This window comes from Mytilus californianus, unplaced genomic scaffold (assembly GCF_021869535.1).
Source record: "Mytilus californianus isolate M0D057914Y unplaced genomic scaffold, xbMytCali1.0.p SCAF_15, whole genome shotgun sequence".
Lineage (NCBI taxonomy): Eukaryota > Metazoa > Mollusca > Bivalvia > Mytilida > Mytilidae > Mytilus > Mytilus californianus.
In genome coordinates this window covers 14808311-14830135 of record NW_026262637.1, presented here as the reverse complement: position 1 = coordinate 14830135, position 21825 = coordinate 14808311, and the positions used below count along the sequence as shown (strand labels likewise).

General features: G+C 33.3%; 1 protein-coding gene across 4 annotated transcripts in view; it reads left to right on the top strand.

The window, feature by feature from the left end:
* Positions 1-21825, top strand: part of LOC127725473 (kielin/chordin-like protein) — a 125583-nt gene that overhangs the window by 89211 nt on the left and 14547 nt on the right. For 3 of the 4 annotated variants that reach the window (XM_052232462.1, XM_052232466.1, XM_052232465.1), the window contains 16 exons: positions 738-818; positions 1087-1259; positions 1551-1736; positions 3843-4022; positions 4909-4923; positions 7325-7501; positions 8270-8552; positions 9141-10414; positions 10824-10994; positions 12695-12871; positions 13422-13592; positions 14110-14203; positions 14824-14906; positions 20436-20597; positions 20938-21031; positions 21646-21819. In XM_052232462.1, the coding sequence (XP_052088422.1) occupies positions 738-818; positions 1087-1259; positions 1551-1736; positions 3843-4022; positions 4909-4923; positions 7325-7501; positions 8270-8552; positions 9141-10414; positions 10824-10994; positions 12695-12871; positions 13422-13592; positions 14110-14203; positions 14824-14906; positions 20436-20597; positions 20938-21031; positions 21646-21819 (3495 nt within the window). The remainder of the gene's footprint in view (positions 1-737; positions 819-1086; positions 1260-1550; positions 1737-3842; positions 4023-4908; positions 4924-7324; positions 7502-8269; positions 8553-9140; positions 10415-10823; positions 10995-12694; positions 12872-13421; positions 13593-14109; positions 14204-14823; positions 14907-20435; positions 20598-20937; positions 21032-21645; positions 21820-21825) is intronic. The other variant, XM_052232464.1, reaches the window with a different exon arrangement.

The following is a 21825-nucleotide window of genomic DNA, read 5'->3' as shown; positions in this document are numbered from 1 at the left end:
ACATATGTATTGAAGGTTTGCATGTTGTCAGGGTTTTGATTATTATTGATATTTGCTCTTTTGGGAGATAGTTGAACCTTGTCATTTTGGGGAAATATACTTGTATAAGAGGTGCATAGCATTTCCGGATAACTCCTACTACAGTTTGAATTCTAGGAAGTTTTCACTTTGATGGCTGTTTGTACATATATTGAAGGTGTAGTTTTGATTTTTATTAATATTTGCTCTTTAGGGAGATAGTTGAACTTTGTCATTTTTGGATTATATACTTGCATAAAAGGTGCATATTGTTTCTGAATAACTCCTCCTACAGTGAACCATAGACATTTGTGCTCCCATGCTCAACTTTGTGTATTTTAAAATAACACTTTGCATCTGCGGGGGCATCATTTGTGTCTCCCAGACACAATAATATCCAAAAAAAAGTCCTACATTGACTTTGTTATGATACAGTTACTTCATAGTGGAGTGCAGGGGCATCACTTTGTCTAGTGTATCTTTACGATCCCATATGCCATCTTTATGAGATAATTAAAAGTATGGTATGATTGCCAATGAAGTAACTATCCATCAAAGACCAAATGCAGTTAAAGTAAGCAACTATAGGTCACCCACTGTACGACCTTCAACAATGAGCAAAACCTGTACTGTATAGTAAGCTATTAGCAACCCATATTCTCATGATGTACTATAAACCTTTTCTCAGCTGTTGATCCAATGCATTTATATACTTTTAGGTTGTCAATATGAAGGAAGAAATTATCTCCATGGCGATACCATATCAGCAGATAAATGTTCCAGGTGTATCTGTAGAGAAGGTAAGGACACTAGGTTAACTTTATTCTGATGGTATTGACTAGAAGATCTGTATATTGTCTTTTATAATGCTGTATTCATACTTGGAAATTTCTTCACTTAATGGCAATATCATTCTATTCATATATCAATAAATTGATCAAACTTTTGTACGAGGGTCAAGTCTGTGGTAGTATAATTCATAGTCATCATATTTATTGGTAACTAGGCCAGGTCAACTAGATCACCTTATTCTATATTTCATATGTTTTTCTGGTTTATTATCTGCAGGTGAGGTGGATTGTCAGCGTCCACAGTGTTCCCCACCTAGATGTAGGAACCCAGTACAACAACAAGGTGACTGTTGTCCCACTTGTACAGAATGCCAGTATGGAAGACAGACATACCAAAATCTACAGAGGTTTACTCCACCTGAACGACCATGTTTGTCTTGTCAGTGTAATGTAAGTTATATGAAAGGCAGATATAACAAAATAAGCTGAAGTTAATCCATTTTAGTACCAAACACGAAAAGAATATATTTTTAAGTCAGAATGATTATTCCAGCATATAATTTGTAAAACAAACAATAGTAAAGAAAAAAAAGGATGGAATAATAATGAATATGTTATTTTAACCTTCAAAATTGTTGTATTAAATGAAATTTATACAGTAACTTTTATATCTAGTGCATGTGAAATTGACACTTTGTGACTAATATATCCTTTGTATAATGATAACTGCTCTGTTTTCAGAAAGGAGAAGTAACCTGTGAGGATAAGAAACTGACCTGTCCACCTTCTTCCTGTAGTCACCCGGACACATCCCTAGGACAGTGTTGTCCTTCCTGTAGAGGATGTTTCTTTATGAGAAGGAAGTTCAGAAATAATCAGAAGTTTGTTCCACCAGGTGGAGATGCTTGTAAAATATGTCTCTGTAGGGTATGATGAGTATATACTAGTAAATTGTTTTGGATGTATTTGATTATATGCTTTGCAAGAAGAAAATTTAAGGAGTGCATTAGATTTAAAGTTAAACACTTTTGATTTGAAGTATATTTTAAATATTGAAAATTCGACATATTTATTCTATTGAATTAAAAAGGGAGATATAAGGAAATGTTAATGAGACAACAACAGATATATCTCAATATAGATTGGTTAACTTAATGAACATTACTTGTTTTTGTAGAGTTGCTATCTCATTAATATATATATGCTACATTTTTTATTGGTATTCTGTCAATGGAAAAATATTACATGACAGATATTGACTGCAGGTTCTATTTAGTTTAATTCATATCAAGGGACGACTGTTTTTATTTACAATATTATAAACCTTAAGTGCATGTTGACTAGGGTATAGAAATTTGGTCATCCATTGGTCATCTTCCAACAAGCAGTATGATAAAACTGTGGCCAAAGCAGGATGTCAGTATAACTGTGTGGGATGTATAAATTAGCAGCCACTTGCAGTCAGAATTTGGAGGTTATATCCAATGCTTTTTGTAGAGCCAGTGCCATGCTTTCTGCATATTAAGAACAGTTGCAGCAACTCTTTGAGGGTCCCATAGGTTAAATTACTGTCCCTATCCATCATACCCTCATTTTTCAGTGACATGCCAAATTTACCACCCATCATTTTGGTCCATCCACTATTGCAGGACTTACCTTTTGTGTTTACTGTTGATTTATTCTTGTCCTAATTATACCCCACGGAACACAGTTCCATAGGGTAAAATGTTTTTGACCCAGCCGTCCGTCTGTCCGTCAGTCCGTAAGTCCGTCTGTCTGTCAGTCCGTCAGTCAGTCCTGTTCTTGTCATTGCAACTACTCTGAAACCACACAGCAGAATATAATGAAACTTTGTAGATAACAAGGACATACTAGATAGATGTGCATATCAACATGAAATTATGATTTTTTTTTCAAGAAGTTACCAGAGTTCACGAAAACTTATTTTGACCCGTCGGTCATGGGACCGACAAAGCATGATTATTTGTCAGTCCTACAAAATTTTAGCCAGTCCTACAAAATCTGTCAATTTTATCCTGAAATCAAATTAATAACATATTTTATCGAAAAATAACTTTATTAATATTAGTTTGATTCTTCGCACCCACAGGCAAATTAACAATGAAGGACCGGTTCAGGTCTTCTGATTATTCTTATTTAAAGTCATCTTCACTATCCATTTCATCATCTGAATCGCTTTCTCGGCTGTTACAGTATTTGTTTGCTCCATTGAAGGATTCAATCGCCGATTGTTTGCCAGGGATGGCTCTATGAACAAATTTAGTAGGCCACGTGTAAATCGCCGCTTTGGTTTGTTTATAATAAATCCGTAAACCAGTACCGGAAATTGGCAGCGGGTACATCTGATAACCGATGTAAACACTTATTGGAAACAGTTGCGGTACATCTAATAACCGATGTAAAAAAGTGCCAAAATATGCACTACAACGGCCATTTTTACATCGGTCATCTGGACCGGCACTAGCCTTCAAAATACTGGTCCGAGCCTCATTTTGACCGACAGGACCGACAGGACCGACAGGACCGACCATTTTCGCGAACTCTGAGTTACGCCTCTTTGAACATAGAAATTTGGTCTACTTATACTTCTGCAACAGTTTGTCATTGCAACTTCTTTGAATCCACACAACAGAATTTCATGAAACTTTGTAGATAATAAGGACATAATATGTAAATGTGCATATCTACAATAAACTTTTATCAGTTGACATTGGTAGGCGTTAAAAAAGTTTTTGAACTTAGGAATCTGGTGATACTTTATTTGCCCGGTGACAATGTGGTGGCGTGGGGTATGTGAGCGTGCTCACAAAGGTTCTTTAATTATGCATGAAATATTTGCCACTAGATGTTAAGTAAACAACACTCAATTAATCACACATTATTATCATGTATTTCTTACCTTAAATCTTGTCTTGTTTATATTACTAGCTTTATAGTAATCAGTTAAGTGTTCCGTAAACAATTGATGTGGAAATATTTATGGAAAAGTAGAATTTGATTTGATCTTTATAGGACGGAACAGTGGAGTGTAAGGACATGGGTTGTCCCCCTTTAAACTGTATCAACCCAGTCAAACCACCAGGTCATTGCTGTGGTACCTGTCCAATGGCCTGTACTGTACTGGGCAAGACCTATAATGAAGGACAAATGTTTGATGATCCTAAAGACAAATGTTCTGTCTGTATGTGCACAGTAAGTAACCATAGCAACTTTTTATCAAAATAAAACATATATATGTTATCCATACTGTATCTCATTTGATGTAATTTCAGTTTTGCTTTTATCTTATTTTATTGTCTTGTGAAAGTTTTCAATTGAGTAACAAAGAGATATAAATGATGTTGCTTTTATTTTGTTTTATTTTTTTGTATCAGAATTACATAATCAGTGTTATATGTACAATATAATGTCCATTGTGTGTATTATTTTAAAGTTACTACCAGTCATTCAATAGTGTCAAACTAGAACTGTAGTGATTTTATATGACACTAACTTAGTTATTCTTTTCTGTGTCTTTTTATTGTGTCTTTCAGGCATAAAAGATATAGCTTTTCTTTTCCTTAAAGTTATCTATATGATGAGTAAATTTGGATTAGATTTCTTGAAACATTTTGTATGCAAAGGTCAAATATAAGGTCAAGTCATGGAGGTTAAAGTGCCAGATCAGTCCATTTGTTATTGGGATTTTTGGGGTTTTGTTTCATTTTTTCGTTTCTGCACTCTGACTTAAGTTTTCCTCATCGAAATTCTAATGCTAAGATCCAAATCTGACAGACAAGAATTCGAATTTGGGCAGTGAGTCACTGTTCTAGAGTTATGTGCCTTTATATCTTAGAAAAATTGCCAAAAAACACATATCAAGGTTCGGTTGCATGTCTTTCACCTTTCTTGAGTTGTGTCCCTTTATAAATGGAAAAATTGCTTAATTTGCTATATATTTACAAGCTGGGGCATGGACACATTCTTCTTTTATTTTAAAATTTTGTTATTGAGATAATTATTTGATAGAATTGATGTACTGGTAGTATTTGTATTTGTTTGTGATGTGATATTTATATTCTGATTGGTCCTTACACAGAGATCTAGAACAAGGGTGAGTATCATCAGTGCAACACGTTTGTCTTGTTTGGAATGCATTTTCTGTTAACTTGCTTTCACACTCTTTCTTTTTATGTTTGAATGTTAACATTGGTAAAAAGTGTAAAATGAATGATTTACCATTTGAAAAATGAAAATTTATTTGAATATTTTCTATAAATGTACATGCAGTTAATTAAATAAAAATGTTTTCATTTCACTGTCAAAAGCACCTTGAAGAACTGGAATGTGGAGTGAAAGATGAATTTGAATCTTCTTGTTATTGTTAAAAAAAAGTACTTCTGAAATGGTGCTCTTATCGTCTACATTGAGCTAAATAAACAGTTTCTGATTTTATCAGTAACATAGAAAAAAACGGAGTAACGTTGACAAATATTTTTCTTCAATTATAAATAACCAACTGATAGATTAACTGAAAATAATTGAGGTGATGGTATTTCAAATGTAAATCTAACCAAAGTATCTGTCCATCTTTTAATGAAATACTTTAACAGTTAACCTAACAAATTAGACATTGCATTTACAGTAATAAAACTAATTAAAACAGTATTTATCTCTTAGAAAATGTAAAATATTTATTAAGTGATGTAAAACCTTACTCTGAAATACTAAATAAACTGTGGTAATTGTTATATACTTCATATACCCTTGTAATCTAGTCAGTCCATGATCAATGTTTATTGACTATCATTAGACCTTAACCTATCTGCTATATGCAGTAACACATAAACTCATTTGTTCAGGAGATAGCACTGATGCATTGTTGATATTAGTTTCGGAAATGTTTACACACTGATTTTACTTGCTTGTTTACCCTCCAATTATACATAGATCTGGAAAATGAATTATGATAGTGATGAAAAAAATCTTTTTACTTTTTAAACCAAAAATATTTGAATATTTTCAATTTCATTTTTTGCTTACCTGTGGACCTGTGTTAGCGGTGGCCATCACCTTGTATCCTTTGCTGTTTACCTGTAAACCTTAAAAAAAAATGATAAACAAATAATTTAGTGTTAGGTCACTGTGACTGAATATTTAAAGAAAATGGATAAAAAATTCTAATTCCAAATAGTTTAGGTGAATTTGAACTAAAGTTTTATTAGAATTTTACTTACCAACCACCCAGTATGATGTTCTCTTCAGAACATTATTAAAACATTGGAATTTTATTTAGCTTGGTCCAAAAAAAATTCAGGATACAATATGTACAAAATCACATCCATGACTTGGCTTCCCTCTGATGAACATGGTTTTACATTAATGGTTATTATATTATATCTGCATTATGAATAGAAGCCAGGTGAGCGATACAGACTTTTACAGCCTCTTCAATTTAGCCTTTAGATAATAGTCATTTTTTACTTTGACAAGACACTTCTTGGAAAATAGTAAGCTTCTTGATGGAAAACCTCATTATGTTGAATTGTCAGATTTTATTGGACAATTACACATTTTATTCTAATGACAAAGCTTTTACCATTGCTTCCTGAACCAGAATGCTAATTTCTCAACTGTAAAGCTATGACATCTTCAGGGATCTTTATATTTTTTTCTATTGTTTTTCACTTGCTGCTTGTGTTTTCACATTGTTTCGTGTTGTATATTACACGCTGCATGCTTCAGCATGTTTCTTGAAATAATTAAGTTTTCCCTCTTTATGTTCCCAAAGTTTGCTATCTTTAAAAATTCTTTATGACTAGAATTCCTTTGTCACCATACATTATTATTGAATTTTAAGTAAATACAATGCATTGACCTATTATTAAAACTTGTATTGAGGACATGAGAATTTTAATAAATTCCTTCATCTATTATTGTGACTGTTTGAACAGTCAGACAAAAGATCAATTTCAGATGTATTAATGTGATTTATGAAAATGCTATAGTAGAATATTCCTAGAAAAAAATGAAAATGTTGGCTATGGTTTGCTAGGATCACCCTGTTTCATTTTTCACATTAAAGAAAATCTTACCAATAAACTTGAAGTTTATGGTACTGTAGAATTTTCCATGAAATATTTATGGTAACAAGCAAGGCTTGGTAATTTGTTGTTTAGTGAATAAACTTAGTAAGAATAAATATGATAGGTAATATAGTTTCAAATTCTGGCAAAATGAAAATAAACCATGAAGAAATACAAAAAACAGAGCTGTTCTTTGCCTTTATTTCATTCATGTGTGTGTAGTGATTTTTTGGGTCATGAATTGATACACCATATTCTTTTGTTTCATCATGTCATTTTCATATGTTTATTTGTCAACAAAAACATTAACCTTTGTAGTAAACTTCATAACAGACATCATCGTTATTTTTTGTTGTTGGTGTTTATGAAAAACCTGACAAAAAAAAGCATATATCATCAGATAGATCTAAATTTTTGTTTTACTTTTAGAATGGTGAAGTTAGATGTCAGATGAGAAGTTGTCCTCAAGTCACATGTAGCCATCCAGCCCAGCGGCCAGGAGAGTGTTGTCCATCTTGCTTTATGTGTCGATATAATGGACAAAATATCTTGAATGGACAGAAATACATTGACCCCCGACAGCCATGTGTAGAATGTTCCTGTTCAGTATGTGATTTATGAACATGATTATTGAGAAAACAAATTACTTTTGTAAAGTTATGAAATTAACAGCTTTTCTCATTTCCTGAAATTTAACATGCTTCCAAGGAAAAGGAAGGCCCTACCATCTGGCCAGAAAACCATTGTAAATATGTATAGAAGGGTACCCACATAATGATCTATGTCATTAGACCATATGATGGCCAGATATGTAATTTCTCAAAGTTCTTGGTAGAGTTGATACATGCACCAAAATTCAATATGATGCCCTCACACTAGGGCTATATTTTGTATTCACCTTGTACATCTGTATGTTAATCCTGCCGTCTCTGTGTAAGTTCAACATTTTTTTTCTTACACTTTTCCCCACCACTACTGAAACAGAATTATTTCATGTTTGGTCAGTATCTTGACAGTGATAAGTTGTAACTTGTGATCACTTCTTGAATTTGTCACTGGAATATATGGCACAAAATGTGCTTGTGTGTTACTATTCGTAATTTGTTGAATTGCAAAAACAAAGGAAAACGGCAATAAATAATGCTATTTGGAACTTTATTCATCGAAAAGTCAATGTCCATGGTATTAAATTGACCCACAGTATGTACATTACTACATAATATTATTTGTAAGTTATAGGTACATTGATAGGAAAATTTCTTCTATATTAACTGCAGAGTAGCATTCTTGCTGTCATTACAACTATTTTATAAAAAAAAGATTAGTAACCATAAATGTTGTTCATTTGAACTGGTAGTTTGTTTCTATTTTCAGTATGGTATTGTAACTTGTACAGATATGATAGGTGAATGTCCTCCCATCAGTTGTCCTTACCCAGAAACAGAACCTGGAAGTTGTTGTCCTGTATGTAAACCAAAGGATTGTGTCATCAATGGAGTTGTGTTCACAGAGGGATCAACCTTCACCAACCCTGATGACAGATGTCAGGACTGTCAGTGTGACAGAGGTCAACCTAGATGTAGGACACGATCTTGTCCTGAGGTCAGGTGTAGATATCCTAGTTTTACAGCTGATAAATGTTGCCAAGAGTGTGTAGGTGAGTTAAAAGAAAATAGGTCTCAGATCTATGTTATACAGTTAACAAATGACAGAAGATTTAGATGAGTATAAATATGAAAGCTTTTGGTTTAAGTTAGTAAAATCAGTTTTCTTGAGCTCTGTTGTCAATTGCAAATTTGATATTTATTGTGTTGGTGAATATAAAAAAGAAGCCAGTGATTTATGGTATGACCTTGAATTGATATCAAATTATATATTCCAATTATTCTACTATATATCTCCAAATATATTAATTAATGATGACTTAGTTGTCTTTCCTGTCCCTGACTATTACTCTTCCGAGCTCTTTGAAAATTTTCATATGAATGTCTGGTGAATGGCAAATGTGTTTGACCTGGACTTGTCAGCATTAGCTAAGTAATATTTTTTATCTGAAATTAGCAAGTCAGTTGGCTCGTCAAACACAGAAAACTTTTATTTGGATCAAAGTCTGAATTTGATTTAGCTTATTATCACGAAGATGTTGGAATGAAGAAAAAGTTGCTAAAATCCTTTATGTTTGATGAAATTACCATGGCTGTAAAAACTGATATTATTCAAATATGATGTAAACTGACTATTTCAGATTGTTCCTTTAATGGATTACTGTATAAGAATGGTATATCCTTTGATCACCCAACAGAAAGATGTCAGACATGTCAATGTTCTAACGGAGAGGTTCAGTGTCGTAGGAAGGAATGTCCATCTGTCTCTTGTCAGTATCCAGTAATGGCCAGTTGTTGTCCTGTTTGTGCTGGCTGTCAGTATCAGAACAAGAGATATGAGGATGGACAAAGATTTATCAGTTCTGAAGATTCTTGTCTACAGTGTACTTGTAATAGTGGCAATATTGTGAAACGTAGAAAACCATGTCCGTCTGTCACCTGTCAACATCCAGTCCAGGGTACATGTTGTCAGGAGTGTAATAACTGTCTTTATGAGAATCGTGTGTATAGAAACAGACAGCGATTCCCTGATCCCAGTAGTCAATGCAATGTGTGTGAGTGTAGAGATGGTACGGTAGCATGTACACCAAGAGATTGTCCCTTGATCTCATGTTCAAATCCAGCATCTGGTACTTGTTGTCCAGAGTGTGCTAACTGTCAATATAATGGTGAACTTGTAAGAAATGGAGCCAATGTTCAAAGTACCGATGATCCATGTAAACAATGTTACTGTAGGAATGGAAATATGGAATGTAGGTCACAGACCTGCGTACAGACAAATTGTCAGTACCCTGTGAGGCGAGGTTGTTGTCAGGAGTGTTCAGACTGTATGTATCAAGGTAAAGAACACAGGAATGGTGACTTGTTTCCTGATCCAACAGAAAATTGTAATGAATGTTTATGTAGAGATGGTAATGTCAACTGTCGTAGGAAGTCATGTCCTCCTGTCCAGTGTAACAGTCCTGTAGCTGGTAATTGTTGTCCAACCTGTGGGGATTGCTACCATAAAAATGTTCTCTATTCAGACGGTGCTCAGTTTAGTGACCTGTCAGACCCCTGTATGAAATGTTCATGCAACAATGGGAATGTCAGATGTGCAAGGAAAGAATGTAATGGTAGAAAATGTACACATCCAGTTCAGGGAAGGTGTTGTCCACAGTGTGGTGGAGATTGTCTCTTTGATGGAAAAAGATATGATGATGGTGTTACGTTTAAGAACAGATGTGAAGAGTGCACCTGCACTAAAGGCAGTGTTACTTGTATCCCTACACGATGTCTACCTGTCACCTGTCGTCACCCTGTCTCTGATGAATGCTGTCAAGTCTGTACTGACTGTCTGTATAACAGGAAGAGGTACAGAAACACAGACAGGTTCCAAGATCCTGATGATGCTTGCCAGGAATGTTACTGTCAGGTTAGTGACATCATTAAGTTTGTTCTATACATATTGTATACCTATTCATATTTAATTGAGCTACTTTGGTAATGTAAAGAAGAAGTGTGATAAATTAAACAAAAAAAGGCAAGCACAAACTAAAAAGTGAAAAATTACTCCTTTAAGAATACAATTTTTGAATTGTGAAGAATGAAATATTCAGGATATTACTATTATTTTGGAGACGTTTCTGAATTGGGAATATGATAAAGTTGTTTTCTGTTTCAGTAAGAAAACTGCTCATGACCAAATAAAGTTTTACACATATTTTTTTTTTTGAATTAATGCTGTAACAAAGAGAAAAATATTTTATATTGGTTTATTCTATGTGACTTTCTGTATGTTGCAATTTATTTTATGTTTTCTGTCTTTTTCTTTCTCTATCAAGGATGGAACAGTGAGATGTGTAAAGAAACAATGTCCAGCAGTGACCTGTAGTGACCCTGTTCAAGGTCAGTGTTGTCCAGAGTGTACAGACTGTACATATAATGGTCAGTTTGTCAGGCATGGAAATACAATAGCTGATTCAAAGGATCCATGTTCTACATGTACCTGTCAGGTAAGTTCAGTCCTTGAAGTCCAATGATTGGGATTTACCTTTCCTTAAGTTTAAAAAGTTTGATTTAGTCGAGGATTGCTTTATTGTTGCTTGCTTAACATCTAGTGGCAAATATTTCTTGTGTATTCAGAACAAGAACAAATTAACAATACACAAATATGTAACAAGCCACCTATTGAATCATTTGTACATCTTACAACTTTGCTTTGTTTAAGTTTAACATTTTGTTTGTACCAGTAAGAGTCTGGATATAGCGTTATGTGGCAGTATAATTCATACTAGGAAAAGATGGGAAAGGGTAATTTTTGTCTCGCCTTGACCGAGTCAAAAAGCGAGACATAGGTGTGCTGTTTCCGGCGTTGGCGGCGTCAACAATGTATTAGTTTATGATTAGGTCTAGTTTATGGTGAACCACAAGTGGTAGGTCAATGATATTTGGTATGCAGTTGTATTAGCATTGGCACATCTCATCACCATGGAAATTATTTGGCCCGACCCCCTCAGTCATGGTCTATTGACTTTGAAACTTTGCTTAGTTTACATGTATTAGCTTGTGATTAGGTCAGTTTCAGGGGAACCACTAGTGGTAGGTCAATGATATTTGGTATGCAGTTGTATAAGCATTGGCATATCTCATTTCCATGGAGATTATTTGGCCACACCCCCTAGTCATGGTCTATTGACTTTGAAACTTTTGCTTAATTTACATGTATTAGTTTGTGATTAGGTCAGTTTAAGGGGAACCTTTAGTGGTAGGTCAATGATATTTGGTATGCAGTTGTATAAGCATTGGCATATCTCATTTCCATGGAGAATATTTGGTCCTTACCCCTCAGTCATGGTCTATTGACTTCAAAACTTTTGCTTAGTTTACATGTATTAGTTTGTGATTAGGTCAGTTAAAGATGAACCACTAATGTTAATTAAGTCAATGATATTTGGTATGCAAATGTATTGACATTTGCAAGTTTCATTTCCATGGAGATTATATAGCCCCGCCCCCTCATCATGGTTCATTGAATTTGAAACTTTTATATAGTTTACAAGTTAATGTTTGTGTTTAGGTTTGTTTTAAAGGGAACGACTTATGAAAAGTCAATGGTATTTGGTACATCTCATTTCCATGGAGATTGTTTAGCCCTGTACCTTCAGTCATGGTTCATTGACTTTGAATATTTGCATAACTTACATGTTAAAGTATTGCTATTTTAATTTCAATATTTGCATTATCAAAATAACAAATAGGCGAGACATACCTCTGTGTTAACAGTTTATTAACATGATTTGGTGTGACAAACAAGCAACACTTTGGCAGTTTTTTCTGTACCAGGATGATATTGGATACATCCTCATGTGACTATCATGTGACTGATATTTTGATCTACTTTGTCATTATACTGTATCAGGAGGAGATGGAGTATCAAATAGCTGTAATTTGACTGAGACTTTTCTTTGTTTTAAGTTTGGCAGTAAAATAAATGTAAAAAATTAGAAAACAAAGGGCAAGATACCATGTTTCTTACTTTGTGACTGATACTTCACTGTTATTTCAGTTTAGCAGTATGATATTTAAAAAGAAGACAGGTGGCTCTTTGTCATGTGACCAATCATTTTCTTTTATTCAAGTTAGTTTGGCAGTAAGATCTGTACAAGGAAAACATGTAACTTTATGTTATGTGAATGTCTTTTCTTTTTTTAAGTTTGGCAGTATGATCTGTACAAGGAAAACATGTGCACCAGCATCATGTGATTATCCTGTGACAGAGAACCAGTGTGGATGTCAGAGCTGTACAGGATGTGACTTTAGGAGCAGTGTGTACACTAATGGAGAAAGATTCAGACATCCACAGGATACTTGTCAACAGTGTTCATGTCAGGTAAAGTAGAATAACAATATATGGTTGGTATAGTCTTTTCATTCTATATCTAAGGATATTGTACCATAAAAGAAACCTTGATTATGTTAAAGCGTTATCATGACTACAGTTCTGTAGTTAGGAAAATTCAGGATCAGTATCTAAAACGACTGATTGCAGTAGGTTGTCCATATGAGAACCATATTTGTCATTTGTATACACATCTAACATGTAGATTACTATTAACTATACAATCTTCATTAACATACTAGACACTTTCATTTTCATTTCCTTATTTTTCTTATTATCTCAGCTGAATAAAAGGTCTATATCAATGATTATTTAATTTTTTGCATGAAAGTTATGACTATCCACACTTTAAATATCAGCTCAAAAATCAGTTGATCAGTTCAATCAATGTTTTTATATTGTGTTGTATTGGCAATTATAAAAAAAAAGACAGTGACCTAAAGTTGCTACTTCTTGCGGGTTAATTCTCTATAATTGCAATATAAGATGACTGTCAGTTTTACCTGATCAGACTTAAACGTGATCATAACTGTCTTTACAGAATGGTAATGTTCGATGTTCCAGAATTACTTGTAGAGAAACATGTGACCATCCTGCAAACACCACAGACTGTTGTCCTGTATGTAGGGACTGTTTCTATGAAGGGAAGGTCCAAAGGAATGGTGTCACTTTTAAATCAGATGTAGATCCATGTAGAAGTTGTTCCTGTCGGGTAAGTTTTGCTATTTATAGGAACTTTTTATGAATAAATTAAGTCCACACACATAATATATTACCTTAAAATTAGAAATAAACTTATATAAGAATAAGGAGATGTGGTATGATTGCCAATTAGACAACTATCCATCTATTATGATTGTTTTGGATAAATCCTCTGACAACAGTTGAAAAGATGGAGTCCTTCAAATCCTATCTTCTCTAAGTCAAATATAGACCCATATAAAAATTGTTCTTGTCGATTGTCAGAGTTGTGAGACAACATTCAGTTTTCATAGTAGTGAATGCTGCTATTAAGAATAGGTCCTTCATAATTACTCCCAAATGAGCAGAAACTTCACATGGATGTTCTTTTGAGGCAAGTTGTGAGTCCACAGACTGTTGTAAAGTGTGGGCTTTTAGAATTACCTTCAAGTCAGAGGTAGATCCATGTGGAAGTTGTTCTTTTAAATGTTTAGAAAAATATGCCTTATTTTACATACATAATATATCAGAAAAGATTTGTTTTACAGAATGGAAATATAGTATGTGAAACTGTAATATGTCCTGTACCTAAATGTGACAACCCAGTGATTAATCGTGGGGAATGTTGTCCTGTTTGCACAGGTAGGATTTCAGTTTTTTTTTTTTTCAATGTGTCCTTAATATTCCTTAGATTATTTAATGATAATGAAATACTGTGAACATACTATTCTTCAGAGAGTGTCAGTTTTTGAAGTTCGTGCAAAAATCATTGGTTCAAGAGCTTTTTGATTCATGGTATTTAGATTCAAACATATTGAAACTCAAGGAAAATGTGCATTTCACTGGGTATTAAACTATTATGGTTGGAGGATTAACCACAAAATGCACAAAAAATGTTACCCTTTTAAAACAATATAAAAAACAATTTTCTATTGTAAACTACTTTAAGAAAAATAGTTTGCATTTACATTTTTGTAGGCTGAAGTACACCGATTATTCTTTTCATATTATACAGAGGCTAAAATATTATATTAAAATTATTGATTATTTAATTGTTGGTTTATATTTCATGCATTAAAACAAGATTTTAATAAATAAAAAAGATACTACTATCTGTTGATATTTATATAGTAGAGTAATAATTTACAATAGCTGATAAAAAGTGAGACAGGATTTCTGTTCACTTAACATCTTTGTTCTGCAGCTGACATTTTAAAACATTAATATTTGTTATAACAGTTATATATTCTTTATTAACACAGTATGTCAGTTCCATGGTGGTACATTTGGTGATGGTCAAACATTCAGTAATCCAAGAGACAAATGTCAGACCTGTACATGTAGGGTAAGTATATTAGGTGATGGTCAAATATTCAGTAATCCAAGAGACAAATGTCAGACCTGCACATGTAGGGTTAGTATAATATCTGCAATCAAAATTTTGATAAGATTAAAATAATATTTATATTTTGTGTAGGCAGACACAGAATATGAAATAAATCCTAATTGATTTATTTATGGGTTGCGTGGCAAAACATTCAACATCAGTTTTTTCTGGGGTCCAGGACAAAGACACTGTTTTATTTGACCAAGGACCTGAGGAAAAGACTGAGAAAAAACTGTTGTCCTAAGTAAAAATAGATCTAGAGTGTAGACTCCATGTAATAAGTGTTGTTAAGTTTTTTGTTTAAAGAAATTGAAATGCTGTTTATTGGCATGACATTCATTAGCTGATTAAAGACAAGCAGGCAGTTGACAGATCACTGCCACTTCAATAAAGCAGAAATCACTTTGAACATGATTTATATTTTATTTTTCAGTCGAATTCAAATCTGGACAACAATTAATTTTTTTTTCTAAATATGTTAACTTTCACAACAGAGACAGATTAATTATATTGTATTGAAGGACTTTGACTTATATAACTCATAGCCAATTTATGGTTCTAACTAATAGACCACCTGAAATCTGTCTTTGTAATGGTAAAGTCTCTGAGGTCTTCATATACAATTTACAAAATGCAACAGAACAATGTGGAGCATTTACAGATTTGGACATTAGTGAATTAAATTTCGTCGGTGAAGTTTAAATTTTGGACCTCAGTAAATCTGATTTCTTTAGTTAAGTCTTTTTCTTAAAAAGCTACAGTTAATTACGATACTTCATACGTACAAGAGCCATATGATATAAAGTTTTGACTACAAAAGGACACCTGATTTTAGCTCTTAGAAAAAATACTTATGCACTGTTTTTAAAGGCAGTGCTTTAATGCCTTTCTAGTTGCCGTGTTGATCTTTCTTTCCGCGATATCCAACTTATCTACGTTGGGGGTCATTAGGCTCCAAGTAGATCCGGAAAATGTTGATTCTCTCCTCTTCTTATTTTGATATAAAATGTTTTTTGTTTCATTTCATTTACATTGGGAAATAGAGAAACGATCATTGTGTTTTGTGAGTTTTAAAAACTTTTGATATATTTGTATTTTGCATTATAAGCAGTCAACCGATTGACAAACTAGAATTATTTGAATTCCGTGTGGAAAGAGGTCGGGTTAATTTCGAGTGTTATCTGCAATCTAGATGTTTATAAATCATTTCAGTCGTTGATATAATAATTAAAGGTCGACTGAACATGAATTAAATTATACAATTTAAAGCGCATTTCTGTTTATTGTTTATGCACGTGAACCCGTCTAACGTTATTGTTATTTCGCAGTTATAGCAAATTATCGTTCCTGAATAGGTGGCGCCGTGGTAGCCGATCCTGTACTTAAACTTCCAGTTTCTGCGCTGTGCAACTGTGCAACTATTACAGTTGCATTTTTAATTAACGATGCCAAGTACTTGTTGTTGTGTACCTGGATGTCATTTAAGAGGAGGACATGCATTTCCAAATGACTTAAAAAGAAGGAAAAGTTGGATCAACGCCATGGCAGATTGGACGAGAACACGATGAAATCGTGGAGTCCATCTCAATCAGCTGTTGTTTGCAAGGCACATTTTACTGAAAAAGACTACGTGCAGGAAACTATTCATGGTAAAACTCTATTTTCTTTTTAAAATATATAGTTATATATATGTAATCGCCATGCGAATAAACCAAAGTCTGTTTACAACCGCAATTATCGTTTTAGAATAAAAGGGGGTGGTTAATTCAAGACGTCATAATTTTTTGGATTACGATTCAATGTGATCTGTTTGAGATTTTTTGGTGCTTGCTACAATTATAATGATTTCTTACAAGAGGTATATCATACTGAGAATTATTTTAGCAGTAATTATGCTAATGTAGTAATGACAGGAATGCATAAGCTATGCCTCATAGATTTTCTTTGAAAAATATCAATGACAATGTTAACAGGAACAAAACAATGACATGCTCTCATCTATATTATAGTTATTTAGGTACAAACAATGTACGTTTGTTGCATAAATCTCTCATTGTTTGTCCTTTGGATTTACATAACATACATTGAATCAGGCAAACATAGTTTTATCCAGATTGTAATGAATAAATCTAGTTAATATTTTGCCAGGTACAAAAATGTAGTACAAAGTATGCATTGCTAATGGAAGTTCATTTAATTATCAAAAAACTAATGTTTTATAACCTTTTTCAGGGCACAAACCCACCATACAGAGACTTAAGTCTACTGCCATTCCAAGCCTATTTTTCTGGACCAAGCAAGAGACTGAATCAGCCGCAAAAAGAAAAATCAGGGCAGTTTCCTGTGAAAACAAAAGAACTAAACTTGATGAATATTGTAGTAGAAATCTAGATGAAAGTTTTGATTGTAAAGTTGGTTTTCCTGAGGAAGTCATTCATACTGCAGACAGGATTTATGACTGTCCACCACCAACTGCCGAGCTAATGTTGAGCTTCACAGACGGAATTACGCAAACACCATCAATGCCTATATTTTCAGCAGAGAAATTTGAAATGAAGACACGTGACACAGCCATGCATTTTTATACCGGTTTAGAGTTGTATACTAAATTTGTATTTGTTTTGACCACACTTGGTCCAGCAGCACATTGTTTGAGATACATATATTTTCAAATTGATAGGGTGTCATTTGAAAATCAGTTTTTTTATGACTTTGATGAAATTGAGGCATTATACAACCAACTTTGAACTGTCTAGATTCTAGATTGAAACTAGTGTTAAGAATATTGTGTAAACATGGATTGTTTTTATGTCTAAACAGTGGCGTGAGGCTAACACTTGGCCATTTAGTGGTTTAGTCAGGTATTTTTCGCCATCCAACTTCAAATTAAAGTTTCCTACAACTTGGATTGTTATTGACAGCACAGAATATCCCGTGATAAAACCTAAAGCTCCTAGAGCTCAGGCAATCTTTTCATCATATAAAAACAGAAACACTGAAAATACTTGTATGTTCGACACCTGGTGGTTTAGTCAACTATGTCTCTAATGCATGTGTTGGTTGTACCAGTGACTGTGAAATAGTTGAAAGATGTAGAATAGTTCAATTATGTGATCCAGGTGACAGTGTGATGGCAGACAAAGGTTTAAATGTGCAAGATTTGTTTGCTCACTTTTTTCAAAAAAAGAAACAGAATTAGTTCCAAAACTCTTATACGGGATAGAAAAGTCTCCAATTAACACATGCACATATAGCTAATTATTGGACTTGGCAAAACATACAAAATTCTAATAAATCCTATGAATGGAACTGAAACAAAACTTTCATCTGAAATAACATTTAGTTGTTTTATGTTGTGTAATTTTAGAACTTGTATTGTGCCAAAGGATGCATAAATAAAAGTGACGCAATGAAGTTTGTTCTGATATAGATATAAGAAGATGTGGTATGAGTGCCAATGAGACAACTCTCCATCCAAGATATATATATATATATATATTTACAATTACATGCACATGTAAATTGTAATGCATATAAAAATAAGGAGATGTGGTATGATATTCAGTGAGTTTATCGAACCAAAGTGCATAAGAAATGAGTTAAGCAGTTACAGGTGTTACTGTCACCGTACAATCTCCAACAATGAGAAAAACTTGTACCGTGTAAAAAATTTCAGAGATCTTACAACTAAGTTTTGTTGTCTCACCTTGACTTTGGTGAATTGTTTATATCTGTTGATGTAAATATAAAAAAGAAGATGTGGTATGATTGCCAATGAGACAACTCTCCACAAGAGACCAAATGACACAGAAATTAATAGCTATAGGTCACAGTACGGCCTTCAACAATGAGCAAAGCACATACCGCACAGTGAGCTATAAAAGGCCCCCAAATGACAATGTAAAAAAATTCAAACAAGAAAACTAACGGCCTAATTTATGTACAAAAAATGAACGAATAACAAATATGCAACACATAAACAAACAACAACCACTGAATTACAGGCTCCTGACTTGGGACAGGCACATACATGTACATACAGAATGTGGCGGGGTTAAAGTTTAACCGTTAAACATGTTAGCGGGATCCCAACCCACCCCCTAACCTGGGACAGTGGTGTTACAGTACAATATAAGAACGAACTATAAAAATCAGTTGAAAGAGGCTAACCCATCAGATGGATAAATACAAGTGGACGTGGCCGGGTACATGTAGTTGTACATCCAAACAACAAAAAGACACTAAGTACAGATCTGAGAGTACTCGCATTTACTGACAGCTAGTTCAAAGCCACTAACAACTGATAAAAAAATCTTGCATCGAAGACTAAATTATCAATCCGTAAGCTCCCTTTAGAATTTTATAAATTTTAGATTTTACATTTCGGAGTTATGGGGTTTTATTCATTAAAAGAGGGGGGATTTTCCAGTTTTTAGACAACTCAAAAATGCTTTAAGCAGTTCGCATGAAACTTTGGTGAATTATTTATAGCTATTGATGTAATCTCCCTATTGATTTTCATAAATTTCAAATATGACATTGAGAAGAAATTGAACTTTATTTGTTTATAGTCTGGCAACAGATTTATTAAGTATTGCGCAACAGCACAGTGTATTGCACAACAGCAAGAAATCTTTAATTGAATATAAATTCAATTCATATAACCTATTTCAAGTTCTTTGACTACATTTATTCAGAAACTATAATATGTCAAATATTTAATTACAATCCAAATTAAGACCTGTATCAAGCTTGAATATTGTGTCCATTTTTGCCCCAACTGTACAGGGTTGGACCTCTGCGGGTGTATCCAGCTGCGCTTAGCGAATTAGTTTATTTCTTAATTAAGAACTCCTTTTTGTCGAGCCTGCGACTTTTGTCGCAGAAAGCTTGACATAGGGATAGTGATCCGGCGGCGGCGTTAGCTAACTTCTTAAAAGCTATATATTTTAGAAGGTGGAAGGTCTGGATGCGTCATACTTTATATATGGATGCCCATCATAGCTTAGTTACATATATTTTTTTTGTACCTGAGGTTGTTGAATATAGATCATTATATAAATAAGGAGATGTGTTATGATTGCCAATGAAACAACTATCATCCATACATTGTACTTACCAGTAACAAACCACATTTGCAAAGTTGAATAAAATACAGTTGATAACATTTACTTATTACTAAAAAGAAAATGCCAAACTATTTTAAACAGTATTTGAGTATAAACATAGATAAAAAAGGTATAAACTGGACATAATGCACTAGTTCATAAACAAGTGAGAACAATTGCCTTCATATAGTGCTCAGAATATGACATTCATAAAATTTGTTCAATATCATTAGAGAACTCTTAATCTTAAATACTGAAAGCCACCATTGATAAGTACAATGTACTATGCAAGATAATGATAAAACTGGACTAAAAATACACACAACCTGTAATTAACTGCCTTTACAGCGCTTTCGCGCTTTGATTATACTATTTGTAGGCAGGAAGAGTGAGATGTGATGCTGTGTCATGTGATGTTCGTTGTACACACCCTAGACAGGGTGACTGCTGCCCTGTTTGTGATGACTGTATGTATGAAGGAAGATTAATTGGAAATGGAGACCAGTATAAACCAGATCCTTGTAATACTTGTTCATGTCAGGTATGATATTATAATAATCCATTTGTGTTTTTCAAATCTTTTTAAAATAATGGTTTTATTTCTTTCACATGTTTGATATTAATATTATCATTAGTTTAAAGGTAGTTGTATTTACAGAATTCTTAATTTGTTTTTCGCTTGAATAACAGATTTTCCAGAAAATTTGATATTTATGTTAGCTTAAACAGCCATTTTGTTTTCTCAGAATTGCTATTCAATCATTTCAATTGGCATATTGTCTCGAAAAATGTTTTGAGAAATATTTTCAGTACAAAGACTTTCCTGTTTATCGGTTATGTTGATTTTGTCTTTAACACTTATTTCTTTATTTTGATAACAGGGCGGTAATGTAGGATGTCTGACACAGACTTGTCCTAGACTGACATGCCCACGGACTGAGAAATTACCCGGACAGTGTTGTGATGTTTGCCTTGGTAAATTCAATAATTTATTTCTTATTTTTAGTCCCATAATACCTTTAATTTTCCAAGAAAGGATTTTTTAAAAGAATTATCATTTTTATAGATAATGAAAAAAAACAACATATTTTGTAGATGACTTGTTGATTATATCAGAAATTAGAAGAAGATCACTGTCAGTGAAAATTTGTTATGTCCAACATCTTCCTGAATGGTTTCATATATGTAATTTACAAATAAACATTTGAAATGATCTGTCAACAATAGTGAATAATCTTAAGATCATTGATTACGACTGTTTGTTTGGAAATTGTGGATTCATTATTATTTGTATGATACCAATTTTGTGGATTTCATAGGTACAAATAAACCACAAATTTAAATGTTCAACAAAGTACATATTTACTAAAGCCTTGTATGCAGACAAAAACAAATATCAATGAAAATGCTATTTTTCCTTCAACCACAAAAAATGGTACCCACGAAATTAAATGAATCCACAGGGTATATATATATATATATATATATACTTTTGACAGTTATTTAAAGTTTATTCATGACATTGTTTTTAAATTTTTTTATACTTATCTTATTATCACTTGTATGATGTAACTTTTAAATACTTACAGGATGTAGATATAATGGTATATACCACAGTGATGGAGATGCATGGACAATAGACAACAACCCATGTAAAACATGTGCATGTAGAGGGGGTATTGTTACATGTATGGAGATGCACTGCTTTTCTACATGTGACAACCCAATCACTGTCCCAGGCCAGTGTTGTCCTGTCTGTCCAAGTAAGT